This window comes from Protopterus annectens, chromosome 5.part0 (assembly GCF_019279795.1).
Source record: "Protopterus annectens isolate FY-2018-M chromosome 5.part0, PAN1.0, whole genome shotgun sequence".
NCBI classification, from domain to species: Eukaryota; Metazoa; Chordata; order Ceratodontiformes; family Protopteridae; genus Protopterus; species Protopterus annectens.
Window position 1 is genome coordinate 1,180,885,067 of NC_056735.1, and position 20,263 is coordinate 1,180,905,329.

At 39.3% G+C, this 20,263-nt stretch overlaps 1 protein-coding gene across 18 annotated transcripts in view; it reads right to left on the reverse strand.

Annotated features, from left to right (window-relative positions):
- KIF1A (kinesin family member 1A) overlaps positions 1–20,263 on the reverse strand; it is a 2,189,582-nt gene that overhangs the window by 1,939,433 nt on the left and 229,886 nt on the right. For all 18 annotated transcript variants that reach the window (XM_044071047.1, XM_044071036.1, XM_044071035.1 and 15 more), the window contains exon 2: positions 17,347–17,520. In XM_044071047.1, the coding sequence (XP_043926982.1) occupies positions 17,347–17,452 (106 nt within the window). In that variant the 5' untranslated portion in view covers positions 17,453–17,520. The remainder of the gene's footprint in view (positions 1–17,346; positions 17,521–20,263) is intronic.

The window sequence follows — 20,263 nt, forward strand, 5'->3', positions numbered from 1 at the left end:
TGTACATGTCTTTTAACAATCCGTTTTATACTTGTGATGTAATGCATTTTATTGGTCATGTGATTTCTTGGTTATATAAGGAGGGGTTTTAATGTTTGAATTTGTCTGAAGAAGTTCATTTGATTTGAGTGAATGAAAGCTCTCAAAGATTAAAGTTTTGGTTTGCCTTTGGAGCTGTGGCCCTTTGTTACTTATTTTATCACCCACACTGAACTGAATGCCATTGCCAACCTTTTGGCTGACAGATTCAGCTCAAATTTCTCTCTCAACTCCCCCTGATAGCCCAAAGGAAATATCACATACCACAATCCCTCCAACCATTACTAGGGAACAGGTTATCAATGTACATTTCAAGATCAAAAATACTGCATCGTTGGGCCCTGATAACATCCCAGGATGCTTAATAAATAGCATGAAACATGACCACTTTGGTTCACTTGAATCACTTTTCAACTGGAACCTGCAGTCAGGTTTTGTGCCCAAGTAATGGAAGATGGCCACAGTCATTCCCCTGCATAAAGAAGGTCCAACCACTGATCCAGGTAACTACAAACCCATAAGTCTCACCAGTGTCATGTGTAAGGCTATGGAAAGAATCATCATGGACATGATAACTGAGGATATAGGTAACCAGCTAATGCTGGACCAAACACAGTTCAGCTTTGTTAAAGAAAGATCATGTCTATTAAATCTGGTGGACTTCCTTGCACACAGCTTACCTCGACCTAGCCAAGGCTTTTGATACAATACTTCACTCAGACATGGACAAGCTCACTAATTTAGGTATAAACCATTTTACCACCCACTGGATAGCCATCTGGCTCACTAACAGGACCCAAGAGGTCAAAATGGGTAGGGCCAACTCCACCAAGAGGCCAATCACTAACAGCATTCAGCAGAGCTCGGTACTAGGCCTGCTTCTTATTGGCATCTTTTTCTCTGAAAATGGAAGCAATTGCAGAAGATTTACAGCTGATTAAGTTTGCAAATGTTTGCAAGCTGGGGGTTATCATTGCCTCCCCTGCAGAAACTAGCATTCTTCAAGAAGATGAACAAATGATGCCACAGCCGTCGTCTTAAACTCAATGCTAAGAAATGCATAACTGTACCCTTTGGAAAATCAGACATCCCAGCTAATTACCATGTTGATAATATGCCCCTAAGAGTTGAGCCACTGTAGTCAGGGACCTGGCTACACATGTATGCAGCAGCCTTACCTTCGACCACCATGTGGCCACAGTGGTACGGAAATACTTTTATGTTGCACAACTTATAAGTAAAGGCATAGCATCTAGGGCCAAAGAAGTCATTATCCCACTGTACTCTGCCCTTATCAGACCAATCAGAGTACAATTCTCCCTTCGATATGTACCTGACCAGGCATATGCAACAACTAAAGCAAACTCAGGTGTTCCTTAGAAAAAGAATACAAGGTGTAACAAACCTGCCTTACACAGGAGCAACTTGAAGCCCTTTTCCTCTACTCAATCTCTTACAGACTGCTCAGGGTTGATCAGTACCTAGCTTACAAGGCATCCACAAACCCCAAACTTATGAATCTCCTGCATATCCGTAAGTTAAACAGTACCAGAAATACAAGGTCTAGGGACCTGAATTTTGTCTGTGATTTAAAACATGCTTGAGAGACAGATAGGTGTACCAGAGACTGCCCCTCCTATGGAGCAGGCTTCCCATCCATGTGAAGCTGAGTTAGTCTATTACCCAGTTTAAGCACAACCTAGAACAGTGGATGAGGAATAGGAACTTTGCACTGAGTCTAGCACCCATCTCCCTTATGAACTGAGGTAGCTTATAAATGCCTGGCCCTCAATGTCCTATTTGGATACAGGACAACATTATTCTTTCAGGAACACTTGGCTAGGCTTAGAAAGGCCCCCTAGGTCAATAGCCTAGTGACAACTGATAAATCTATGACTCTATCAATTATCAATGTAAAGAGTTATGAAGATGCTGCCCTGTCGATGGGGAGAATAATAAACAGCACTTGGACAACCTACTGAAGGTTCTATATAGTTTAAGGGAGTTTGGACTCATAGAAAACCAAGACAAATGTGAATGTTACAGAGATGAAGTCTATTGTAAATTTATGGTTGAGAAAAAATGGACTAATATCACAGAAAAGAATCCAGGCTGTGCTACAGATATTTGAACCTCAAACATGTCACAAATGAAGCTGTAACCTGCATTGGCCAACTACTAAAGTATAGTTTTAATTACTCTCTCAATGAGAAATGTTACTGCACAACAGGGCTGAATGGAAATATATAGAAGACCAGCAGAATGAAAAAACATTTTCAGAGAATTATAAGAAGTGATTATAATAATTACTGTTTTTGATTGACTCCATCTACTGGGTCAGGCTATAATGGCACATTTTATACAACTGATACTGTTTTACTGCATGAATTCCAGGATGGTATAGAGAAACCCACAATTTTTGGTTCAGGTTTACTGCCAAAAGCTGAACAAACAATGCACAAATGCATTAACATGATACGGAGTATAAAGAAACAAGGCAGCACACTAAAGCTGGTAATCTGTTGTCAGTACCACTGAAAAACTTGGAGGCAATTATGGCTCCAGAGTGTACACAATACACATCAGATGCACAGTGATACATAATAAATGCAGCTATGCAAAGAAAAAAAAGAGGAGGATTGGCATAACAGTTAAAGTCTTAACCTTGCAGACATAAGGTACAGGGTTTGATTCTGACCTCTGCTTATTGGTTACACTTGTAACAGTCTGCAGACTTTCCACAAAAATTACCTATGAGCTACTGTTAAATATTTATGCATTAATCATAATATGGCAAAAAGGTGCTAATTTTTTTCTTGTTTGGTTTGATGCCAGTAAAAGCAGTTGACTGTATACCATGGAAACTTATGATATGGTTTCATAGTAACAATCCCAGGCTCATCAAATCTTTCTTCTAATACAGTGAATACTATACATGTAGACCACTTGAGAACAGTAAAACTGAAGTCTGTTGCTCAAGATTTCACATGGTGGCCTTTCACTGATATAGGAACTGAAAATGTACAGCAGCTAAGCGTTACACCAGATGTTAAATGGTTCACACTTCACAACCATGAGCACCACTGCAAGCTAGAGAATGGTCATATGTGCCATGGCACAGCCACTAGCATCTCTGTGCCCCTGTGAATACTCATTTACTCCTGGTAGCACCACCAACACAACTGGACAGTTGGTAATAGCCATCTGCACCATAGTACCAACACTAGCACCCCTGAGATTGGCCATCTGCACCCAATAACCCCAGTCAACACCCATACGCCCTTCCTAATAGCCATCTGCACCACAGTGTCACCACTAACACCCCTGAACCATTTAGATTGGCCATCTGTACCCAAAAGCACCAGTGAGCACCCATACACCCTTCAATAGCCATCTGCACCATAGTGCCAACAGTAGCACCCCTAAAATCTTGAGATTGACAATCTGCACCTGCTAACACCAGTCAGCACCCATACACACTTCACAATAGCCATCTGCACCATAATACCAACACTAGCACCCCTGAACCCTTGAGATTGGCCATCTACACCCGATAACACCAGTCAGCACCCATAGTCGCTTCAGAATAGCCATCTGTACCATAGTACCAACACTAGCACCCCTGGATCTTTGAAATTGGTCTTCTGCACCTGATAATACCAGTCAGCTCCCATACATCCTTATGAATAACCATCTGTACCATAGTAGCAACACTAGCACCTCTGAATCCTTGGGATCGGTCACCTGCACCTGACAACACCAGCCAGCAGCCATACACCCTTCACAGTACTTTGGAAGGAATTTCTGCCATTTCTACTGTGGTGCACTAGCAGGCCTGAATCTTTGGGAAAAGCACTGTGGTACCACCACTGGCAGCCCTGCACCTCTACACCAGTGGGAAAATCCCACAGTACCCCTGTATCATTACCAACAGCAATGACCACTTGAGGTTGGAAATTTGCATCCCAGTACCAACACTAGCACCCCTGAACCCTTGAGATTGGCCATCTGCACCTGATGACACCAGTCAGCTCCCATACATCCTTATGAATAACCATCTGCACCATAGTAGCAACACTAGCACCCCTGAACCCTTGAGATTGGCCATCTGCACCTGATGACACCAGTCAGCTCCCATACATCCTTATGAATAACCATCTGCACCATAGTAGCAACACTAGCACCCCTGAACCCTTGAGATTGGCCATCTGCACCTGATGACACCAGTCAGCTCCCATACATCCTTATGAATAACCATCTGCACCATAGTAGCAACACTAGCACCCCTGAACCCTTGAGATTGGCCATCTGCACCTGATGACACCAGTCAGCTCCCATACATCCTTATGAATAACCATCTGCACCATAGTAGCAACACTAGCACCCCTGAACCCTTGAGATTGGCCATCTGCACCTGATGACACCAGTCAGCTCCCATACATCCTTATGAATAATCATCTGCACCATAGTAGCAACACTAGCACCCCTGAACCCTTGAGATTGGCCATCTGCACCTGATAACACCAGTCAGCTCCCATACATCCTTATGAATAACCATCTGCACCATAGTAGCAACACTAGCACCCCTGAACCCTTGCTATTGGTCATCTGCACTTGATAACACCAGTCAGCAGCCATACACCTTCCACACTACTTTGGAAGGGATTTCTGCCATCTCTACCATGGTGCCACCACTAATAGTCCTGAATCTTTGGGAACAGCACTGTGGTACCAACACTGGCCCCCCTGCAGCTCTACACCAGTGGGAAAAAACATCAGTACCACTGTACCTTTACTAATTGCACTGAACACTTGAAATTGGAAATCTGTACCATGGTACAAGCACCAGAATCCCTGAACCCTTGACAATACCCATATGTATCTGTATCACTACTAGCATCCTGAACCCTTGACAATAGCCATCTGCACCTTGGCACCACCAACACTATCCGTGAACCCCTGAAGATAGCCATCTACAATAGGGTACCATCACCATCACTCCTGTACCCCTGGGATTGGCCACCTGCACCATGGCAAAATCATCAGCACTGCTGGAAATAGCCATCTGCACCACCCTAATGTAGCCATACTGATAATGTGGGTTCTTTTGGGCTCAATGTTTCTGATCATGGTTACTGTAACTTAAAGTGACCACACACCATCTGTGTGGAGTTAATTATTTAATCACAATAGCAGTACTAAGAACAATGTTTGCAGTAAGTGTCTAGTCTAAACAGATTGTGAGTAGCAAATGCCTGCAATTCATATCAGAAACATTCAAGAGTCTCATGGATCAAAAAGGAACTAAACCTGAAATATTTATTTTTTTCAAATAATGTTTTGTGATTTGTCCTTCTTCCAGTCATCTGACATGTCCCAGTGGCATTGCTTAATCTCTGTAACAATGATACAGAGGAGGAAGAAGTATCCTAACTTGGCAACATCTTGATGACAGAGACACTTCTCTTCATAATTCTACCATTCACGTCTATGCAGGCATGCAAAAACATGTCTACACCATCTACTGCAGATAACATGTCCACACTCCCCATGACATTTGTCTGTCTGGGCTAACTATGCAGAAATTCCTTCCAGTAACAGAAAGAACAAGAAGTTCAAAAATGTGGATAAAAGAGTGAACCCAGAGATGGGGAGTACAATGTTATAAGGTATGTGGGAGAGTGCCTTACTCAGAAGGAGAGGCCATGATATTATGAGATTTGTTAGCACTGGGTATCACTTTCTTATATGTTTAGAGTGGTATAACTCTCAACAAATCCTTAAATACAGAGATATAAATAACACTGTACCCCTGGATTTGGAAAGAAGAATATGCTAATTTATATTAGAATCACAAACGGCAAAAAACAATGTGTTACAAGGTGATTCATAAAATATGGTAAATATGCCTGGTAATACTGTGATAGGAGCAGGGACAAATAGTATATGTTTGGCTTGCAAAATAAGAGATACACATCAAATCCTCACAGAGAATTATGGAGTTAGGTACAAGACAGAATGGTACAGTTGTTAATGTTGTTGCCTCAAAGCACCAAGGTCTGCGGTTTGATTCTGAACCCTTGTTCTAGTACATTAAAGTGGCTACATCTAACTAGACAAGAGCTATAAATTACAGAAAGGCATATATATAGACAAAAAAATGGCTGGAATATTAACTATCACTAGTTTGGGTTACATGGTACATATAACTATATCTGATATTGGTCCAGGAAGTAGAGTATAGTAAATGCACAGTATATTATACTATGTTTTTTGGCAAATGCAGAAAGTCTACCAGACCACTGACATTATGAAGGGCACAGTTCATTGTAGTACAATACAGTGAGGCTATAAGAGAGTCTGAAGGCATGGAATAGTGTGAGTCATCTTTGGAGTTATGGGGCTAGATGCATTAACTGTTTATCAGATTCTTAAACATAAGGAAAAGCACAGAATAGCATGAGGACATAGTGCAGGATAAAGCAACTGCATAGAATTTCCTAACACAGCAAAATCAACTCAACTCTACCTCACTATGTTATTGGTCAATGCCAGGAGCCTAAATAAAAAAATCACACTCCCTCCAAGCCTTTTTCACACTCAAAAATATAGACATCTGTGCCATTACTGAAACATGGTTTAAAGTGGCAAAGAGTACCCTAATGGCGGTGCAAGGTTACAGTGCTTTCCACACTTTTAGACCAGTAGCTACACAGACAAAAGCTAAAGATGGAGGTGTCTCAATATACATCAGTAACAAGTATACCTCTAGGGTAGTCAAACAGGATGACATGCTGGAGGTCTTCCATGTGCAGATCACCATATATAACATCCCGTACCATATCCTAGCCAGTTACAGGTCACACTCAATGTCCAAATAAGCTCACAATGCATACCTGGACCTACTGAAGAGAGTTACCCATCCAACCTAACACCCTACTCATGGGAGATTTTGATAACCTCTCTGTAGACTGGGAATCCTAAACAGCCCACTAGAGGCTCCAACATACTGTACTTCGTACTTACATATAGGGGAGAATGCTGCACCCCAACCCCAGTGGCTCATCCTCTCTGATAAGGTCCAACCATAAAGCTCTCTCCTTTGAAATCAAAATTAAATCCGTAATCCTAGTAAAACCAATAACAGTTAGGAACTATTCCAAGGCAAATTATCTTTTATTAAGTGATGGGTTGTCAAAATTCAATGCCCCTTAAAACCCTGAGAACACAGCAGAATTGCTCTCAGAAACTCTGTACAACCATGTCAATGGCTGCATAGAGGCCTCTGCACCTACCAGATGAAAGCTAAGAACTATCCGCAGAAACAAATCGTATTGGTGGCATTCCAAATTAAACAGGATATACAACAAAAGGAAAGAAATATGGAAGGATGATTCCCATAAACATAAAAACTGTCTAATCAAACTAAATAGGCGACTAAGAGGGCTAATTAGGTTAAATAAAGCCAACTTCGTGGTTAAGATAGCCTCTCAGGTGAAAGATAACCATAAGGCCTTCTTCAGCTATGTCAAAAACTTCAAAGGCAGCACACAGCAATGTGCTGAACTGGTGGTTAGTGGTGCCACATTCACACAGCCTGGTGATATACTGAACCTGTTAGTGGGTAAATTAATTTCCAAATTTAACCCCCAATCCCCAACCATCCTCTAAAAAATGCCCTCAGACATATCCCCTCCAACTACTGCTTGGCAGCATGTACTGACTGAGCTTGCTAAAGCCAAGAATACAGCCACAATGGGCCCCAATAACATCCTAAGATGCCTCCTGAACAGTCTAAAATACAACGTACTGAGCCCCCTGGAATCACTATTTAATTACAGTATTAAAACAGATTTAATGGCATGAGAATGGAGGGCTGCGATGATGATCCCCCTTCAAAAGGGAGGACCCTCAACAGATCCAGGAAACTACAGACCCATTAGCCTGAAAGCCATGGAAAGAATAATCATGGAAATTATCAACAAGAGCATAGGAGTTCTCCTGACGATGAGTCCACCCAGTTTGGCTTTGTCAAAGGAAGGTCATGCTTACTTAACCTACTGGACTTTGAAAAGGTCACTAAGGCAATAGATAAGGTGAAAACAATCCATACTGCCTACCTAGATCTGACTAAAACATTTGATACAATAACCCACTTGGGCATTGACAGCAAACTTTTAGAACAAGGCATAAACCTTTTTATAACATGCTGGACAGCTAGCTGGCTCAGATAGGACTCAAGAGGTTAGGATTGGTGAAGAATCCCCCTGGAAAGAAGTCAGTCTTGAGTGGAGTCCATTATGGTTCTGTACTGGACCCACTCCACTTGGGTATCAATTTCTCGATGTCAAAACCAATGTCAGTGGTCTCTGGGTGACCATGCTTGCAGAGGGTTGCAAACTAGGAGCAGTCATTGAAATCCCCAGAAGATGAGAACACCCTTCAAGAATATCTAACACAGACAAATGCTTGGTGCTACAACTATGGCTTAAAACTCAGTATGGAGAAATGCACTATACTTCCTTTGGAAAGTTGGCTACTCTGGATAACCATGTCATCAATAAAACACCCCAAAAAGTTGATCCACTAGTCATCGATTTGGGAACTCATGTCGATAGTAGTCTTTGACCAACATGTGTCCAAGGTAGTAAGAGAATCATTCAATGCTGCTCAGCTTCATACCCCTCAACTGTACAGATTTCACAGAATGTCCAGATTTTTGCCTCAAATATTTTGTTTGTTCCTCATAAAATCTGTTTATTTCTGGCAAATTATAGATATCTGAAGTCACTAAATAATGACCAAATAATGACAATATATTTGAGTTTCAAACTTCATATCCTTCAGAAAATGCATGCTAACACAAATTATGTTATTCTAGAAGCTTTCTAAGTTTATAAGAGCAATATTTAAAATATGTCCCTACTTTTGGGCCTTTGAACCCCCATTATTTTAGACTTTGTCCAGATTCCTTACATTAAAGAGTTTGAGAGGTATGCTCAGCTTATGAGTAAGGACATGGCATCTCGGTCCAGAGAGGTCATTATACCAGTGTGCTCAGGCCTCATCAGACTCATCATAGAGGATAATGCCCCCTTCAGTATATATCTGACAGGACACATGCAGAAAATGGAATGTCCAGAAAGGTTCCTTACAAAAAGAATACAGGGACTAAACACAATGTCCTATGCTAATCAGCTCAAACCCCTAGCTCTTTACTCAGTATCACACAGGATCCTGTTTTGATGACAAGAAAAACAAATAGCATTAGGACTACTAGATTAAAACACCTGAATTTTGCTTGTGACACAAATAGGACATGATGGAGAGAGAGAGAGGGGTATGTTTCTCAGAGAATTCCCATTCTTTGTAACAGGTTTCCCATCCATGTGAAGCAGAGTTCCTCCCTGACCCTACTTAAGCACAACTTGGACCAATGGATGGGCAATCAGACATTCGCCCCTGGCTGGTGTCTATGTGTCTGATGGAAAGAGGCAGTCACTCAATCACGTCCTGTATAAATCAAATTTGTGGGTCACATTTAGGCTGCACTGCTAGGCTTATAAGGTCTCCAGTGGTCATTAGCCTAGTATGCAACTATGAGCCTATGAACACCACTCCTGGACAGAGTCTGAAAAATGTCCATTGAGATCAGTGCTCTACCATGGAAAACAAATACAAATAAATACACTTGAGTGATGGGATAAAATGCCCTCAGAGAGAGTGATGAGATGCAAAAACTTACTAGGGTGGCAAACCTAAGAGGGAAACCTATTGTCATCTAAATGCCAAAATTGCAAATCTTACAATTCTAAGAGCAAAGGTGATAACAGAGAGGTAATTCCTTACATCTGAGTTATGGTGACTCACAGGTAAGACTAATTACTAAGCAATTACTAAAAGAGTGCAGCGGTAAAGCCTCACCTTCAGTTTTATTTAAGAATTTTATCTTAAGCAATTTGCCAAAGTATATCTGAAGCAGAGCACACAAACAACGGTAAACAAATTCAGCTCTAATAGATTTGCAAAATTATCCAAGCAAATGTACTCTGCATAAAACTGCAGAAGATTACAAGTAAAAGAATTTAGAATAACTACATAAATATATAAACAAATACAGGCCAGCAATCAGTTTCAAGTTTATTTAAGTACATGAGCCCAGCGTCTGTACAAAGTAATAAATAATAACATACGTTCATATGTTGACAGGTTCTTACTAAGTTTACAGTCAAAAGAGACCATCAAGAACCTCAGCTATATCATCTGGTACTGGTGGGAAACTAGCAGTGACCCCATTAAGTAGACATTTTCTACATATTCCTGGTGAATATCTGCAATCAGCCAACCAGTTGTCCAGACTGGTTTTAAAGGTTGCAAGACAAGTATTCTGCTTTAATAGGTAAGGACAACCTACTCCAAAAATGGAGTAAACATTAGATTAGGTATCTGTCATGCCATTTGGTCTTGAAGATGTGATGATGCTGATATAGATCTCTAGAATTTGTGTTTGATTTACCACCTGTTCTAATTAAGTAAAAGAGTTCAAAGAGTGCTGGGTCATTTATAGCACAGAAAGCTAAGCAGTGATGAACTCACAGGTCTCTGTATGACACGGATTAGGGTGACAGAGTCTATCAAAGTATGTAACTGAGACCTGAGTTGTTTTTGGTAAGGAAACATTTAGGTCATTCAGGCTGGTTTAGGTGACTGGTGAGATACATGCCAAAGTATATTGAATGATGGGCCTAATAATGGGTGGATAATGTGGGAATATAACTTCTATGGACCTTGAGGAGATGCCACAAAGGATAAGCTGTGCAAGAAAGAAGGATGTTCTAACCAGCACAGAGACATGGTGGTCAAATGAGAGTCTGGTATCAACATATGGAGCCAAGTCCCTGATGAGTGTGTCAAATTTAAGTGGAAAGTTATCTATATGGAAAGCAGTAGTGATGCTGGATTTACCAAATGAAATGATGCTGCATTTCTTGGTGGTAATGATGATCCCATGATTAAAACCTCAAGAGTCTGTTTGGTCCATCCCTTGCTGGAGAATTTCAGTATCAGAATGGGATTTAATAAGCACCCACAGTTTGCAATCATCAGCAAACTTGGTTCACCAAAATCCCCTGGTATTGGCTTTTATGTCACAGAATTTTTACCAAAAATAAGGGACTCAGGATAGAACCTTGTGGGACAACACTAGTGACATTTTTCTATCTAGAGCAAATACCCGCAACCTTAATGGTACAAGTTCTGCCAGACAGCCAATTACCAATCTGGCAAAATATGTATGGGTTAATGTTGAGTTGTGAGAGTTTGTCAATAATCCTAGCCAAAGGCTTTGGTAAGGTCTGTAGATCAGAGTGTGTGTTGTACCTTTAAGAGCCATTCCAGTCAGTGAACACGTATATATAAGTACTGAGCACGTGCAAGCAAGAGTGCCACTTTGGGTGAGCAGCCAGAGTGAAAGCATGCATGTGTGTAGCAGTCAGTCAGTTTGTTTAAAGTTCTAGTCATCCATCCTGATATGATTAAGGATAATAAACTACATAAACGAACACCCAGCCTCATTCTTTTATTTGAATACACAAGACGAGCGGCATGGTGTTAGAAGTGGAATTCAAACTCACACCTCTATTCACCAGATATGCAGCAGTATTTTCCTTACAGAGATGAGATTGTGATGAAAGATGGCATCATCATGAAAGGTCCAAAAGTGATTGTTCCAAAATCCTTGCAACAAGAATATATTAAAATCTTGCATCATGGACACCCAGGAACTGATTCTACCAACAGAAGGGCAAGAGGACTAGTATTTTAGCCTTCTATGTCAAAAGATATTGAGAAAGAACTTTCAGCTTGTTCTGTTTGTAATAGTAGCAAACCACATCAGCAAAAACAACCACTTCATCTAAGCCAGATTCATGAACTACCTTGGTCGACAGTAGCTACAGATATTTTTGAATGGAATGCTCAGCATTACTTGGTGTTAGTAGACTCTTATTCAGATTGGTTCAAGATTGACCTTTTTCCTAATCTGAGGTCCAATACTGTCATTACAAAGTTGAAGAGACATTTTTCTGTCCATGGTAGTAGTCCACACAAATTCATTTCTGACAGTGGTGCACAGTTTACAAATCAGCAGTTTAAAACATTTGCTGAAGTGTGGGACTTGAATGTTACAAATAGTCCTGAATACCCACAATCAAATGCCCTGGCTGAACGTGTAGTTCAAAGTACAAAATAGCTGCTGGAAAAGTCTAAATATGACAATACTGATGTTTTTCTAAATCCGCTTAATCTCAGAAACATACTTCATGACAATCTTCTCAGTTCACCTGCCCAGAAGTTAGTGCTGAGACAAACCAGGGCCACACTGCCAATCAGCAAGAATCTGTAAGTGTTAAAACCACAAAACAGTAAAAGCTCAACTCTAAAGGAACCATTTATCCCAAAAGTGCTACTATGATAAAACCAGCAAGCCTCTAAATCCATTAAAAGAAGGAGAGATAGTGAGGATGCACTCAGCAAAAGGATTTGACCAAATAGGACTTGTGAAACCTTTGTGTGAAGTACCAAGATCACACATCGTTGAGCTGCATGGCTTGGAATTCCGGCAGAATCAGAAACATGCCTCACAGATGTTGCCCATTCAATTCTCAGTTAGAGCGTCTTCTGTGTGGCGACATGCGTGAATGGGCATTCCTTTGGTGAAGGTTGTGCGTTAGGCCCGGCAAGCCAGCACGTAAAAATCTACTGCCAATCATTAGCAGACTGGAGTTCCGCTGTGGCGACCCCCAACTGGGAAAAAGCCGAAAGACACAAACAAACATTCACTACCAGTATCTGAGCCAATGTTGCAACATTTTGCTTGTAACAGAGACTACAATTCTCAGAGTGATTTGTCCAGTATTTCTGTTGCAGAGAACACTTCATTGTCTGTTCCTGAAACTATCCCTAAAAATCCTGAAGAAGAACATTCCCCAGTGACTGTCCCTCTTGCTAAACCCAGTTCTAATTATTACATTATGAGCTCAGGTCGTATCTGAAGACATAATCCCAAATACACTGTAACTTGGACATGGTTTTTATTGTTTGTGTATGTCTGTATAATTTACATGGTTTTTATTGTTTGTGTATGTCTGTATAATTTACATGCTTATTTGATTGTCATTTTCATTGCAGGACAGAATAGTCAAAGTGGGAGGATGTAGACCAGAGTGTGTGTTGTACCTTTAAGTCTGAGACTTTACAGTGCCCAGTTGAACAATTTCCTTGTAATTTTAGGGTCATGTTCATTTTTCATGTCTTTAGAATTTCAATAGCAACTGTGGGGCATTGTAGTTTATGAGTTGATCCAGAGTTACTATGGCTGGTCAGCTGTTTTTTTCACTGTTTTCATTCTTTGAATTAATTTACCCTGGCACACATTATTTACATCCAGCGTTGCTGGCAAGTGATGTGTGTTTCAAGGATCACTATGCATTTATTTCAGTGACAACATTTCTTATAACCCTTTTGGAAGGAAATATAATCACAATGATATAAGGACACTGACTGGCTGAATAATAAAATCCAAGTTATAATGTAAAATAGATAATAGCAAAGACAATTTTAAGTGCGGAAATCTCAATTTTTGCCTAGAACAAGGATATTATTCAGTATGATGGCTGCAATATATAATCTAAAAAAATACCTCACTTGTTCTAGTTCCTAGTGCTGTTTACATTCTTGAACCTACTGTTTCCTTTTCTACATAAGTGGTCATCCACTGCCTAAACACAGCAGACAAATGGGAGCCATGTAATGTGGCCATTCCATCTGTGACAGTGTAGGAGGGGAGACAAGAGTCTTCTTACCCTAGCTGTGTCCACCACTTCATCTGGAATGAGCATTTAAGTCCAAGATTACTTACTGTGAGACGATTCAGAAATGGAATGTGAAGTAGTAACGTATGACTGATGGGGTTGGGTTTAGCATAATTACTAAAAAACTAAAACTAAAACTGTGGGGGGGATTAGGGAGGAAAGCAAGTATCAGAGGATGCTAACTGAGAAGCTAGTAGGAAAAGCAATTGTATTACAATATTGTTTGTGAAACTGTAGCATGGGTCTGAAACTAAAGTGGTGGTGTGTGTGTGTGTGTGTGTGTGTGTGTGTGTGTGTGTGTGTGTGTGTGCACGCGCGTGCGCACACACATATACGTGCGTGTGTACGTGCACTGTGCACATGTGTGTGCACGTACATGCATGCGCACGTGTGTGTGCGCATGTGAATGTGTGTGTGTGTGTGTGTATGTGTGCATGCACATGTATATGTGTATATGTGCATGCACATGTATATGTGTGTGTGTGCATGCGCATGTATGTGTGTGTGTGTGCATGCGCATGTATATGTGCGTGTGTGCATGTGCATGTAAATGTGTGTGTGTGCATGCGCATGTAAATGTGTGTGTGTGCATGCACATGTATAAGTGTGTGTGTGTGCATGCACATGTATGTGTGTGTGTGTGCATGCACATGTATGTGTGTGTGTGTGTGTGTGCATGCACATGTGTGTGTGTGTGTGTGTGTGTGTGTGTGTGTGTGTGTGTGTGTGTGTGTGTGCATGCACGTGTGTGTGTGTGTGTGTGCATGCACATGTATGTGTGTGTGTGTGTGTGTGTGTGTGTGTGTGTGTGTGTGTGTGTGTGTGTGTGTGTGTGTACATGCACATGTATATGTGTTTGGAGAGGGCTCTGCATTTTATGTTAATGAGCTGAAAGTTTTACAGATCTGTACAGCTCAGCTTAGTATTATTCTAAAGCATCTGTATGATGCTCAGTCTCACTATAAATTATGCCTGAAAACAATGTATAATTTAAATCAGTTGTCTATGGTAGGAGTTATAGGGGACTTAGCATGTGTCATGGGTTGCACTTTATGCCACTACCATAAGAAACATAGATGAATCTATAATGAACTTCATACCTTTGTACCATACTGGTTAAATACAGTGCTGATACATCACATGCTGCTATTTATGAGATTATAAGAGTTTTTAAAAATATTTATTTGCTTTTGTTTACTGGGAAATTTTGACTGGGCACATTGCCTGTTTCAGAAGAGACCCAGGGAGAAATCCAGCAAATAGTTACAGATACAGAAAATATTACAAAAGAGTACTTGTAAATACAAAAGCAGAGATGTTGTTTAGTAGATATGGTAGTGAAGGATAGTATTGAAATGGGCGGGGACATAAACTGTGCATGCAATTATTTTCTTGATAAAAGAGAGGAAGCTAGAAAACAGCAAATGTCCAGACTCAAAAGCAGGCTATCCAAATTCTACTAATACATACTGTTTGTAAGCATAAAACATTAAACTTATCTCAAGAGAAAACACACACTTTATACATTCTCAGATGGCACCAGTGTGCATTAGAAACTCACTCGTCTGCTGTAGAGAGGGATGGCAGTTTCTAACAGCACATTGCCATTTCCCTAAATATAGGTTACTTGTAAATATTTTACACCATCAGCAGCAACACCCTATTCATAATTAACTAGTTCTCTTTAGAGATGGGAAGACTCAAAGTGCAGCCAAAGAAAAAGGTGGGAGGAGGTTGTGAGTTGCGGTGTTCTACCTTATCCCTGACAGCCCTTTATGAGAGGCACCATCTTATTGTCAGTGCTATATTTCAGGATGCTTTCTTTTATTTAGCTCCAGGAATAGAACCATGTTTTGCTTCATCTGCAGAAACATGACTGCAGTGTAGTCATGTGGTTCCCTGCCTCCTTGAACACTATCAGCTTACAGAACTGCTTTCTTTTTTTCAGCTCTGTTGACAGCAACGCATCTAGCTGGGAACTTATGATGCAAACAGCTTGATTAAATGATTGCAAAGCATTCTTCAATATTTTAAATGACCGCAGAATACCCACATACACAACAATCAGTGGGCAAACTTCAGGTTTGCTGAATATTTCTTGTAAATACTACATGTTGCATCTCAGCCAAGTTACTTCAGATAATTTTATTCATTCACATGACTAAACACCTTCACTGTGGTCACTGTTTTCTGCTTTGCACTTTCCAGAATTAAACCTGAAGCAAACAGGTAAAAAAAAGGGTGAAAAATAAAAAACTTTCAAGTTTGCGGCTAAGAACCAGTTAAAGGCTATCGGACCTGATATACATGGGAAAAACACAGAAACCAGCTAAGTAATACAAGAAAATTTGTGTTATAACGAATTAATGATCTAGAAATGACTTAGTGGAATAAAAATATAGCCACTTGTTATATTTCTTTCACATTAAATCAGCACAGACAGATTTTCTTCTATCAGTACTAAAGAATATATTCAAATTTATCACTCACCATTTCATAAAATCACAGTTCACTGGCAATAATTATTTTATAAAAATAAAAAAAAAAAGACTTCGTATTTCTTCTTTTGAACTGTAGCAAGCTGATTGCAAACAGCATGCTACAGCAGCTTATCACACAAGGAGCATTGAAGCATTTAACTGCCTTTTTGTATCGACATTCAGAAATGCTAGAACAAATTGTGGGAGGTTGGCATAATGGTCAAGGTATTTGCCTTACAGGCACAAGGTGCAGGGTTTGATTCTTGCATGAGGTAAATGGCTAGGCTTAAAATGGCCCACAAGGGCAATTAGCCAAGCACCAACCTATGAAAAAATACAGGAACTGTTCTCCCTAACTTGTCTCCACACCCTGTGCCCTGGGTGACTGTCCCCTCCACCCCCACCCTTGCTGTGCTTCTGTATGTATGCATATATACATACAGCTAAAAAAAAATGCCATCCAAAGAAATTCAATTGTTTTCACCCATTTGTTATTGTACCTCTGCAAAGTGCATCACTTACTACCAAGGGAATGTGCAATACAATACAAAATCAGAACTAACTTACCTACATAGATTTAACTATGAAATGTTTTTAACTTCCATTACTCCATCAACAATTAAAAAGAGGCACAGCACACAGCAACATTAAAGCCTAAAAAGAGCACCTGACAAAGTAACCACCTCTCTGCTGAAGGAAACCATTCAGCTTTTGTTACGACTTAGCAGTCCACCTAAGGAAGGTTACTTTATTGTAGCATGCTACGCCACACAGTTTTAAGTACTGCTGCATTAGTGATGGAATGATTTGATTTCTTCATCTCTACCAATTAAAGAAGCCATCATCTGAGCAAGAGACAAGAAACGCATTTCCATGCTGGTAATATGCACAATAGCGACTGTTACAACGTTCTTATTTTTCCAATAACATGAGGAGTATAACAGATCAGCACTCACTTGTTGTTGCACCTGACATCTGAATGATACACTTGGATTCCTTGCTGATCTCCCTTGAATTGAAGGGACGAACCCTTACGGCCACCTTCACAGATGCTCCTGCCATGCTGGCAGATGAAGGTCACCTGGTCTGAAGTGGGAGGGCACCTGCACTCCCAGGGAACGGAATGTACCCTAAAATACAGAAGTGATTGATTAAACTCAGTCCCAACTTCAAACATCTTGAAGAACAACAAAGCAGTCTTAAAATAAGAAAAAGCATTCTGAATGATGAAAAAAACATTTTGCAAGCAAGAAATTGCTCTGTTATTAAAGAATACTGCTAGCCAGATCCATATGAGAGTACATTGTCAGGGAAATCTTCATCATCACTCACTGAAGGTCATTTTAGACTGATTGACAGTGTTCATGAAAAAGCAAATCAGTTCAGTTTAGTAAAATGAAGACAATCTGTGTTCAAATAACTCGTCTCTTGATGATATACATTAAATACCCATCACTATCATGATGGTCAAGGTGCAATGGTCATCAAACATGTATGTATGGACGATGAAGTGAAGCTCATAAAAATGCATATACTACCTGCATACATTTATACCAGTCATATTTCTAAAGTGCATACTTTATATAGAGATATATTAAGCCTGTCATTCTCAGCTTTCATGCCACAGAACATTTGGCCAAGTCACTTAACAAGACATTTGGTCATCTGAGGAAACTTCTGTAAGCATGCCACATGTACCTAATTGCTTCTGCATAAATCCTCTAAAAACAAGATCTTTCCCAGAAAGATAAACGGCAGTAAAGTATCACTGAAGCATCCACTCAGAATCCTCACAGAAAAAAATGCCACCATCTTGAAAAATCATTTAGCAGGGGGAACATACTAAAAACAAAAATATGTGAAACAAAAAAGGGAAAAAAAGAGGGCGAGAGAAAAATTCAGTTAAAAAAAACATCAAACACCAGAAACACACAGTCCCAACTCACATTCATTACTTCACTAAATATGCATAAAAATATAAAATACGGTTAAATAAAATAAAACAAATCAGAATTCTTACAGACACTAAACATATTTTACAAAAGAAACAAAAAAAATAATAATAAAAATAATCAAATTTAAGTACATTACTTGGCTGGGGACAGGAGAAAGAATCCCAAAATTCAAAAAATAACCTCTTGAATAAGGTCATAGCATAAATTTAACTCCACAGATTCCACAGACACTAAGTCAACAACTGCAGACAGGAAGATGAAGCAAATAATGTAAAACATTAAAAGGAAAAAAAAAGGACTGAATAAAACAAGTGAAATTATATCTACATGCTAAAATACATAAACCTACTCTTAAAAACAATCAATTTTCTCTCTCTCTCTCTCTCTCTCTCTCTCTCTCTCTGTCTATAGATAGCTAAATTGATAGGCGTGTGTATGTATATATATATATATATATATATATATATATATATATATATATATATATATGTGTGTGTGTGTGTGTGTGTAAAAAGCAAGCAAAGTGCAGTTCCATAGCTGATTAAAGACGAAATTCCAAATCCAATGTAGTCAAACAGTTTAATAAAAAAGAGATGAGCGCTTTCACAATTTAAACAACTGCTTCTTCAGATCACAAAAAGACCATAAAACCACAGGTTTAAATACTCCATCAATTAACAATAATTAGTCATGTAATATATAAAAAGTAGTAAATGTGCTCTGGAAGAGAGCTATTTAAAAAGACAACCACAGTAAAAAAGCATCCTTCATAAAAAACGTGTATAAACAAGATACATAAAATCTATTAAAAAAATCCAACTGTACACTGAATGATCTGAAAATCTAGATATATTTATATGTTATATTAACTAATGTGGTATAAATATTATATAAATTACTTTCTCAAACCTCTGTTCTTTAATTCTGGTTTCGGGGGACTACATAATTTAGACTTGTGCCTTTATGCACTCTGAGTCTAAGAATCCTTCTAGTTTCATTGCGTTCAGTATTAATAATAATATCACCTAGTCTCATATCAGTCCTGGTGACCTCCAATACCTGAAAAGCAAATTTATGCTGATCTGCTTCCGGTGCTACATGTTTAGCAAGTGCACTGTACTCTAATCTTTTACTAATACAATATAAATGGTCTCTTATCTGTTCACGGAGACATCTGTTGGTCTTACCAACATAAAATTTCCTACATGTCATACATTTAGCTAAATATACTAGATTTTTGGTGTTATCTGCTTTAACATTAAACAGAAATTTATACCCAGATTCAGGATATATAAAGCTCGGATCTTCATTTATACTAGTACAAAAATTACAAGCACCACATCTCTTAGTGCCTGTCAGTATGTAGTTCATCTCTTGCACTTCATGTTTAGGGTAACATAACTGTCTTGTTAACAATTCTTTTTATTCCTGTAAACAAAAGAGGGCTTAGTTCTAAGAATTCCAGCTGTATTTTCATCAGTTTCCAAAACATGCCAATGTTTACTAACTATATTTTTAAAGAGATCGACTTTACTACTGTATGCTAAATTAAAAAAAAAAATTTCTGTCTCTAGATCTACAGTTTGAAATATTTCTTCTCTGGGGTGAGGAAAAATAAGGTTTACCTTCCTCTCCTTCCTGATTGCTTCACTTGTTTTATGAACCTCAGTACTACTATAACCCCTATGTTCAAAATCTTTAGTGAGTTTTACCAAGCTCTCTTCAAAATCTGTATCATCAGCTGTTAGCCTTGAGGCACGTAACATTTGTCCTTTCATAACATTAGGGAATATATGTCCCGGATGCACACTATCTCTGTGCAGGTAAGAAGGTACATAACATTCTTTTCTATAAACATTTGTAGAAATACTGCCATCTTCTATAACCCTCTTAATTTGTACATCTAAATAATGTGAAA